The 10,026-nt window shown below is 38.3% G+C and overlaps 1 protein-coding gene across 1 annotated transcript; it reads right to left on the reverse strand.

The window, feature by feature from the left end:
• Positions 1-6,106: 6,106 nt before the first annotated feature.
• On the reverse strand, positions 6,107-8,014 carry LOC145780500 (uncharacterized). Its single transcript, XM_082592117.1, has 3 exons — positions 7,927-8,014; positions 7,427-7,535; positions 6,107-6,523 (listed from the first exon to the last, which is right to left on the reverse strand). The coding sequence occupies exons 1-3, from the start codon at positions 7,986-7,988 to the stop codon at positions 6,353-6,355; spliced, it is 342 nt and encodes a 113-aa protein (XP_082448243.1). The 5' UTR covers positions 7,989-8,014; the 3' UTR covers positions 6,107-6,352.
• Between the last annotated feature and the right edge of the window lie 2,012 nt (positions 8,015-10,026).

The raw sequence follows: 10,026 nt of genomic DNA on the forward strand, positions 1-10,026 counted from the left end.
ACTTCTTACACCCGCACCTGAGTGTATTGCACCCAGTTGAACAATTACAGTGAACCATTTTTAGTAGAATGTCAGGAGCAGGGTTTTTATCCTTCATCACTGGTAATAGCTTATCCCCTTGAATTTTCCAACCCCATTTTTCAGCGTCCATTTGGGTACTTAAGCCATTCATGCCATCACTTGCAAGTAGCAGCGTAGTGAGTGATATTTCAATGCAGATTCTCTCGGCGGCAACTGCTCAGGCGTCACAAATGTGCTTGATGTCATAACTTTTTTTGCAAAGATAGCCATAACGTAATGATGCGAGCGAGCCAGATGTTGTCCCATTAAATAGTGATACTACAGCCTTCCATCCAGCACTTTCTACATCACTTTGTTTAGAGAATGGTGCACAAAAAATATTTGAGCATGATCGCAATACAGAGTCTCCCTTGATAACTTTTTGAAACACTGATGTTTTTCCAACACCAAAGATTCTGGAAGATGTATCACAGCCTGTAAATGCATGAACAAACAACAGGTCAGTGCAGACCTGGTCCCCAAGTAAATCTTTCAGAACTCTGATGTTGTAGATAGTTGGCTTTTCCTTGTCTGATCGGAAGTACAGATCTTTACAGTCTACATCACCATAGTGGAGAAGCAGAATGAGGAGATCTGTATCCTCTCCAATGGGCGTGGTGGTTCTCTGTTTAGATAAATCCTCCGTTGCTCGTACTATGTCGACATCTGCATCCCCTTTTGCTTGCACAACATAACAGCCACACGATCGGCCTCGATCAGTTCTCGGACAATTCCCCACATTCGCTGATAGTTCAACCAAAGCTTGCTAGTTTTCGAAATTTCAGACAACTCGTATTTCTTTGCGGAAACTGAACAAGCAAGCATATCCATGCACGCTGATCTGGATAATGTGGCGACATCCATAATGCCTTCCTCAGTTTGACTGTATAATTGATCAAGTTCAAGCAGGCAAATCTCAAACTCTGGGTTACATTCAATGATCTGTGAGACAATTTGGTTGGTGAGACACTGGTCTACAAGGAGATGTCTTCGAAGCGCACGCTGCACACTGCACAGCCTTTCCCTTCATCATGTGTACCACAGCATTATCGCCATAGATTGTTTCTAGAACTTCCTTCAGTCCACTTCCCTCCATCAATGTCCCGATGGCGCCCAACAGATTCATGAGTGTATGGAAACTACAAAGTAACAAGACAATATCTTTTAGTGGACTTGAGTCTTCAACTTCATTAACAATTTCAGAAGCCTTCCAAAACAATGGCTGATCAAAAGTTATAACAGGTGGAATGTTGTGCCTTGTTGCGAGCTTGTAGAATGTAAATGAAGTCAAGTTTGGAAAGAAAACATGTTTTGTCGCCGAGGTACATATCGATCATTGGTAGGAAGAGAACAGACGATTGACCTGGATGTTCACGCCTACTGTACATTGTGTTCATCATTCTTTGCCAGTTCGGAACTTTTACATTAAATTTGAGTGACAATTCCCAAAGCAAATCAATTCTGCGGTCAGCTTCACGCAGATTTGGAAACGTTCTCAACTTGATGTTACTGCGTGAGTACTTGGAGAAACGGTAGTCTTTAATTGGGACTTTTGTCTCATATGTGACTTTGAGATCACGCAATTTTTGTCTACCAATTGTATAGCAGACCTGCCTGCCAGGGGTGACAGCAGCACTCATTCCCATTCCATGGAACGTTCCCTTTCCATCTAAAGTCACGTTGTGGTCAACATTGTCAGCAGCTAACAAGAGCATTGTATCTCCTATGGTTGCCTGTCCACTAAGGACGTCCAGAGCAACTTTGGATGCTGCATTTTCCTCAAAGCATTGGACTTCAGAATAGGAAGAGCAATAACCTATGGCAGATAGGGTGTCAATGAAGAACCTGGAGCGATAATGCTGGTGCATCTGCACTGCAAGTCCCAGCTCTAAAGGAGCTACGACTGTTTTTGGGCAAACTGCTTGAATTATAGAGTGGACAATACTTGCCTGCTCCTTGTCGGTATCTTTTCCAACTAGAAGTTGCTGGAGCATCGCAAGCTTTGGGGAACATATTCGAGAGTAACACTGACACTGTAACTAGCTTATTATCGGCAGCAGCACTTCGCACATGCCAGTCACAGCGGAGAAAATATTGCGCAACGCTCCATGGCGTAACAATCGCTCAGTGAAACTGCTTGCTCAGAGGCGGCTATCTCTTCCAGGCATCATGACATAATAATGACGTCATAATATCAATTGTAACAGTAGCAAAATCTATCTATATTCTATTATAATGGAAAAATAACAACACTAGGCACTTATTTTATGAATTCATTGTCAACAAATTATAGATAAACAGCTATGTTGGTTCACAATTGGCAGTCCAGAGAGATTTTTACCTGAAATAGACCACTTTTTGTGACGTCAGATTTCAGGCTTTGTGATGCTCAAATTTTGGAAAACTTTTCATATGTTGTTCTATTGAGGTTGAGCCAAAGGAAAAACCAATAACACGTTTTCTTGCAATTTTTTTCCGGTTAGCTCATTATATTTCCTATTTTGACCCTACTATAAGGCATCACGGCCTTTCTTGCAAGCTGCTTCGCCTGCTTCCTGACCGACATATGGTTCATAAGATTATGGAACTTGTCAGTAATCGAAGCTTCACCCTCACCACCGGCAACTGACGGCAAAGCAGATTGAGATGCCTAAAACACGGCGTCCCACAGAGATCGGTCGTGGCTCCACTTCTTTTCAACATCTACACCACGACCTGCAAACCACGGTCTCCACAAAATACGCTGATGCAGACGACCTGGCAATTCTCCACTCCACAAAGTCGTTGGAAAAATGTAGAAGACACCTTGAGCCAAGAGATGAACACTCTCTCAGATTATCTCCAGAACTGGCGACTGAAACTTAACGAAACCAAAACTGTGGCAGCAGCTTTCAACCTACACAATCGAGAAGCTGATCATGAGCTACATGTTCAGAACAATGGAAAACCTCCGTCCTTCTGCTCCGAACCAAGGTATCTTGGGGTGACATTAGACAGATAGCTCACATACTGCCACCATTTGGTATCACTGCGCCAAAAACTGACATGCCACGCTGCGCTACTCACTCTCCTGACAGGCTGCAGCTGAGGTGCGAGGGCTGACACTTTGCGTATAGCAGCTTTGGCCCTTGTCTACTCTTCAGCAGAGTACTGTACACCTGTTTGGTGCCGCAGTGCTCACTACAATAACATCGACACTGCAATAAACAGCGTCCGACGCACAGTGACCGGATGCCTGCGTCCCACACCATTGGACAATCTCCCCATTCTCGCTGGCGTCCAACCTGCTAAGCTTCGTCGCGAAGCAGCCTCTCTGTCTCTCGGTCGACGCGCACTGGAGCCTAACCAGTAACCATCTTCTCCACTCCCAAGATCTCTGCTCTCCCGCGATAATATTTTGTCATCATAGGTATGTAATAACCCTTTAGTGCCTGGTGTCCTCAAAAGTGGATGCTTTTTAAATCAAAATATATTTACATTCCCATACTCGTTTTAAAATTTTTTATACGTACGAATAATATAAAAGTTGTGCTTTCGTCAGAGCAATCACCTGGAGTTGCTTTGTTTGGTGTTTTGGATCAGCATGGCATTCAGTTCACCCTTTTCGACAAAGTAAACTTGGCATACTTTAAAATGTAATTTATTCTTAAGTAATGGTTTGCTTCTGTCAATTTTGTATCATACACATACTAGAATCACTAGTTTATAGACTTCAATGCTAATCTTTAGCACAGTTTCTTTCATTCTTGATAAAGCTTTCTATTTCTGATGTGTTATGAAAAGTGGACAGTGGGAACTTGAGACATCTCAAAATTCATGCATGCATTTGAATACCATAAGAGAAGTTTTACTTGAAATCCTTATTTTTATTAAAGTTTGATGCATTATTTGATTGAGTTGTACAAAATTCAGTACAAAATGCCTTGTACTAACGTTCATATAAATAAAAGCTCTGCTTGGCTGAATTACGTTTATTTGTGTTCAAATCTGTGTTCACAAAGATAAACGCTTTAGATGTTGACATAACTTTTAAGTTGTTTCTCTTTTGTAGCAATGATACACAAATAAAAGTATCACCAATCTAGGTTTACAGTGAAAACTTTATGTAGCCTCAAACGACCAATGTCCACACATGTGGACAATTCTCAACTTCTTTACTTTGATAAATTTTGTTATTGTAAATTCAAAATCTTGTCACCAAGCGTATTAAACTTAATCGAACGTGTTTCAGTGAACGCAAAATGGCAGGAAAATATCACATGCACTAAAAGGTGAAAACTGAACCAACCAGATGTTCAAGGGATACTAAAAGAAAAACCTGACTTGGCGATTTTCCACGTTCTTTGTGTTTAACATGCTACCATAAAACGATTTTCAATAAAATTTTGCCCCATTGCGGTCTGATCAGCATTCCGTGCGTGCTTTTGTCAGAGATTTGTAAACGGGAATGGGCGTGAGCAACGAAGCGTATGACTGTACAGCTACGTCACTATAGACTAGCAATCAGCTGATCGCGCAATAGTTGTTACTGCGGGCGATTTAACTGTAGGCTATGTATGTATGTACATAAAAACATCAGATTTCAACATCAAAACATCAGACAGTTTGCTCAAAACATCAGATCTCATGTTAAAGCATCAGATGTGGAAACGTGGCTTTTGTTATTGCTGTCGATAGTGACGTATTCTCGAGCAGTTTTTCACTTTTTGGTCATTTTGAAAAAAATGAAAAATAAATGAAACATTGGACTTTGGACCTTGCCAGTGCCATTGAAAACAAATTTTATTCGGTAATTTTTTTTGAAATGAATTCTTGAATGTCCAGTTTACGCATTTTAAAATTTGAAAATTTGTTTAAAAATTTCATTTGAAAATTTGTCCCGTTTGAAGATTTCATTTAGTAGGCCTCACTGAAACTGCCAAATATTTATTAACTCTTTGTTCACGAACTTTATTCTCCCCAGGTTTAAGAATTGCTTTAATATTACGGCGAGTGTGTTTACAATAATATATTCAAACGGAATCTAAAAAAGAAGTGATGATGAAAGCTGGCCTACAATAGCGGAGAGATATAAGCTTGTATTTCTTAATAGAAGCAGATGATAAATACGCGTGATGAACAGCAATGCATAAAATAATAAACTTGATGCATCATTAGTGGTCTAAATCTATCAAGAGAGCTTTGGCGGAAGTTTAGGTTAAAGCTCGTAAAAGAGCAAAAAAACAAAGATTTTTAGAGGTATGGTATGAAACTACTTGCTCGAGTAAGGTGGTTTAACTAAGTGTTACCAGATGCTCTTTGAATTTATTAGGAAATGCTATTCTTGACCGGCTCAGAAGTAGACCAATGCTGGTTTGGTAAATATACTCAGATATATTTCAAACCCTACAACTTATTTTATACTGACCTTGTGTCAACTCACCTTGCTTGTTGCATCCTCCTAGAAATTAAAATTCATTTGCTTAAGTCTAATGTGAATAGACCATTTTTCACGGTGCATGTTGCACCACATTTAGAATCAAACTTTTTGCGGCCTACCGATAATACTTCAAAATTCATGCGGTCCTCCACAGTAAATAGGTTCCCCACCCTTGATCTAACCCTTTCTTGCCTAGAAATAACCGCGTGCTCCAGAACGGTGTAGGCTACAACCGAGGTCCCTCGCGTGTCGCCTTAGCGCTCTTGCCAATCAACCATTCAGTTGAGTTTAGTTGGTGACAATCCAACCTGGTTCGTTTTCAGAAACAATCATTGCAATGAAGAATCATCACCGGGAATCACTCCTTGTGGAAAATCTTAAATATTTCGCTTGGAACACAGACCTTGATTACAAGAGAAAACATTTCTGAACGAGCTACGATGGTAACTTGGAAAGGAGAAAATGTAGAAATACTGTTGCCATGCTGTTTCTGGTGTCCTGCACTTACCTGACTGTTTAATTGCAGCTGTGTAGCCATACGTCAAATCAACTCAAGGAAAAAAAAACTTTGGCATTCTCTTGTAGTTTTTTGGTGCAAAAAATCATCTTCCATCTAATGAATAACATAAAATCAATTTTATTGAAATCAAAACGCAAAAAATCAAACAAAAAAACAAGAACAAAAATTTATTGCAAGAATCTTCCAACAGTTCAATGAAGTTTTTGCACTAAAGAAAAAGCTCGAAATCCTTTTGTCTTTGGTTACCTTCTCGCATGTGATTTTGCCTCATCCGACAGATCCGAGTTATCTTCAGTTGCCTAGAGATGATCTTCATCACCACTCGCTCTTCCTCTAGATCTGTTTCAGCCTGTTTAAGATCTTATATTACCAGCTCTTCTGGCTGTTTGAACCGGATTTCTAACAATGTTTCTTTGATCACGCAGAACCTCCCGGGTCTTTGTAACAGCAATGTAGATAAGCGCAAGCTCGACAACCGCTAGAAAGGATATGAGGCGCCACGGTATTACGCCATTAACCTCTACCTAAAATACAAAGGTTAAATTTTTGTAAATTGTTGAAACTTGGATCGTACATCACGATCAAGCTTACAATGAAAAGCGCTCTTTTATGACATGTTTTCGTATTCAGAAAGAAAAAACTTTTACACAAAAAACAAAGTAATGAAAACAATTTTTGATTATTCAAGCTATTCTACTTAAACAACTTGATTGAACCAACAAATACTTGATTACGTCACTTTCTGGAATGTGGCCAGAGAGTGACAAGAGAGTGGTCAGGGATGTGGGCAGAAATATGGCCAGGCATGTGACCACATCAAATTGCTGTGCTTACTGTAAACTCTTATTCGATCCCATCTGATACGAGACGTGTTGGTTGAGTTTCGTTCGATTGAAAAATAAAGTTCAATTGGATTGAAAAAATTGTTGATTTTTTAAGAAATACAAAAAACGTGATCTTCATCTTCTTGCGTTTGAGGCCACCGCAGATTACGTTGTTACATCAATGAAAGTGCACAGCAGCCAATGGATTGTGTGTTCATCGAGCGTTCTCTGGTCCACATATCTATCTCGGATGAATTGTGTGTTCATCGAGCGTTATTAGGTCTACATGTGTATCGTTTGGTCGGTATACAGGACATTGGTAGAGAATGTGGTATGCAGTCTGAAAATCTGAGCCACATACACAAGATAGTGAGTCGGCGAGGCCCCATTGGAACATGTTGCTATTGAAACAGCCCACACCAGTTCGCAAGCGATTGAAGCGATAATGAATGGAAATACGTGATAACCAAAATACATTAATACTTTAAATGTTATTGTCAAATGTGCCGTATGAATGTTGGAATCATTAAAATATTGTCCTATAGAGTTTGCTTCTGTTGCAGGTGATCAAATTTGGGAAAAATGTTTATGACGTATCGTTACCTTTGTTGTAGGATCTTTATCGCGATGACTATCACTGAAGGCCACGGCTTCTTCATCTTCACTGGTGTGCATCGATGCCGACGCATTGCCGCGCGAACCACCACGAGAGCTGTTTTAAAAGTAAAAGTTGGATCTGTTCGACTAAATTTTGTTCTTTAGTTTTCGTTTAATCCGAATTTCATTTATTCTTCTGTTAGTTTTAGAGATCACCAACAAAGTAAATTTGCCAACATAAGTAACACATATTTAACCATCATTATGAAAAAATGAAGGAAAACGTTTGGTTTCGTCGACGCACTAAATCTTTAGACCTGCATCACGCTATTAACTAAGCAACACGTCTGCCACGTCACAAGCTCTGCAAAGTTACGTATTGTAGACAATTTGTAGGTTGGGGCATTTGCAGGTTGTTAACCATTGAATAGCTTTTCTAAGTTTTAAAATTCCCGATTGTGCACGAGTTGGATACAACGGTGGAAGGAAAACTTAGAAAAGCTTACCTGTAGATTAAGGAATGCAGTAAAACTCCAAAAATAAATTTCAAAATAAGAGAATTCATCATTTGCAATAAACAAACTTTCAAAAACAAAAATCTGTAAAAATTTAACAATAATTGTTTAATATCAAATAACACTAAACAGTACAACTATATTTTTAACCTTATGCGAAAGTCAGTCGAAATATAAAGGTGTATAAAGAGTAAAATTGGTAAATTACAAGTTAAAGAAACTAATACAGAAAAAATGACAAGAGTTTTTATCTGATTTGTATGATGATTCAGACTGAACTGTAAAATCATTCCAATTCAGTAAATCATTGTCAGGACCAAAGATTCTAAGTAGAATTGAACATGCCATAAAACAAACTAAATTAAATAAGGCTGAGGGACCAGACGTGATCAGTACTGAGATGTTACAGACACTGGAACATGTACGTGTGGAGGCATCAATCGATAGTTCATTCATGAAAAACAAAGCACAAAAGTGGCATGAAATATCATACAATGTTAGAGTTTTATTAATGAGAGAGACAAAGAAATGACCATACGTTCCACTAGTTGGTTGTCAGTTCCTGAAGAACAGTATGGATTCATGCCAGACAGTGGCACAAAAATTTAAAACCTTTACTTTGATCAAATTGCAATAATAAAAGTCAATCACAACATCAGCGATTGGATATCTATAAGAGGCATTAGATCCTCAATGTTTTGAAGATGAAGCTGGCATAAATGTTGGGGGAACTGTCCAACTTCAACTGACTGACCCTGACAACTGGACGAACTAACCTGAGATATGCTGACGACACTGTCTTCATAGCACAATCAGAAGAAAATTTGCAAAACGGGGAAGTAGAAAAAATAAAAAGTTTAGAATGAAAAGAAAACGGAATTGAATGGTCATCATGAGGAAAGAGGAATTCCGATTTGCCGAATTAAAATGAATAGAATAATTATGACACTAATGAAAAGTTTCCAATATCTCGGGACAACAATAAATTGAGACGTAAAAGATAACAAACTTTAATGTCCTTCTCCACAAGATGCAAGGTGTTAAAGTGTTATACTTATCCAATATTTAAGTACAGTTCAGAAGCCTGGACAGAAAAATTAAAGAATTTTAAATGAGGACATTCTGAAAAATGTAAAGAATTCTCTGGACTGCCAGAAAAAGTATTAAAACATTCTGCAACAAGTTAAACAGAAAAATCAATGAAAAATATAACAGAGTAACTTTAATGTTTGACACGTGCTTCGAAAATGAAAAATTAATACCTAAAACAAACAAAGAAAAACTACATCAGCAAAGATTTAATGCAAAGATCATAAGATTATGAGACTTTGAAATTTTACCTTGCTGCCTATTGATTCCTATGCTTTGCCACATCATCAACTTCAAGTCTGAAAAAGTCTGTTCAGCCTCTCTTTCTCCTGCTTCTGGTGGTTGAGGCAAGTTTTTTTTTAATTTTTCTCAAACGTTTCAATATATGAATTGCCAATTAAACTTTTTGCAGCGCTTCTACACTAATTCCAATTGGCAAGGTCCATATTTTTACATTGATTTAACGTCTGCAGACGTTTGCTAGCTGTGAATGAGTTGGTTTATTACAATGCTTGAAGCTGCAAACCCACCACAGTGTTCCAGCATTTCATCCAGAAGCATAATAAACAAGAAACGTACCAATCTCTGACGTCATGTCAAACGTCAGAGAGTTGTGACAATTATTTAATAATATTACATCTTAATTACGTTTTGGCTACTGTAATTGTAGAATAATTGATTTATGTATACAGTATCAATTTTTGGGCTAAAAACGTTACTTGACAAATGAAAATTGCGTATTATATGTTGTAACACTTATCTACGTTGGTAAATTTGGATCTTCGTATAGGCCCCCACATTATTTGGCTGTTGACACGTTGGGAAGGCCAGTAGTATAGATCTCCATGACCACATGCTAAATAATTGCAATGATATATTTTGTTTGTATTTTTAACCCTTTGACCGCCAGCTGCAAAATATGGGACAAAAAAAATTGGTCATGCATGAGTGAACACAATTATTTTTGTTGATAACTTTTAATATATTTTTTGTACCTCAACT

The sequence above is a fragment of the Aplidium turbinatum genome, chromosome 12, assembly GCF_918807975.1.
Source record: "Aplidium turbinatum chromosome 12, kaAplTurb1.1, whole genome shotgun sequence".
Taxonomy (NCBI): Eukaryota; Metazoa; Chordata; class Ascidiacea; order Aplousobranchia; family Polyclinidae; genus Aplidium; species Aplidium turbinatum.

Bases quoted from the DNA above. Each gene is read 5' to 3' on its own strand.
- LOC145780500 (XM_082592117.1), bottom strand. From the start codon at position 7,988: ATGATGAATTCTCTTATTTTGAAATTTATTTTTGGAGTTTTACTGCAT. The intron at 7,536-7,926 runs GTAAGCTTTTCT...CTTTTAAAACAG, and splicing joins CTGCATTCCTTAATCTACAG to CTCTCGTGGTGGTTCGCGCG. The intron at 6,524-7,426 runs GTAACGATACGT...TTTGTATTTTAG, and splicing joins ATAAAGATCCTACAACAAAG to GTAGAGGTTAATGGCGTAAT.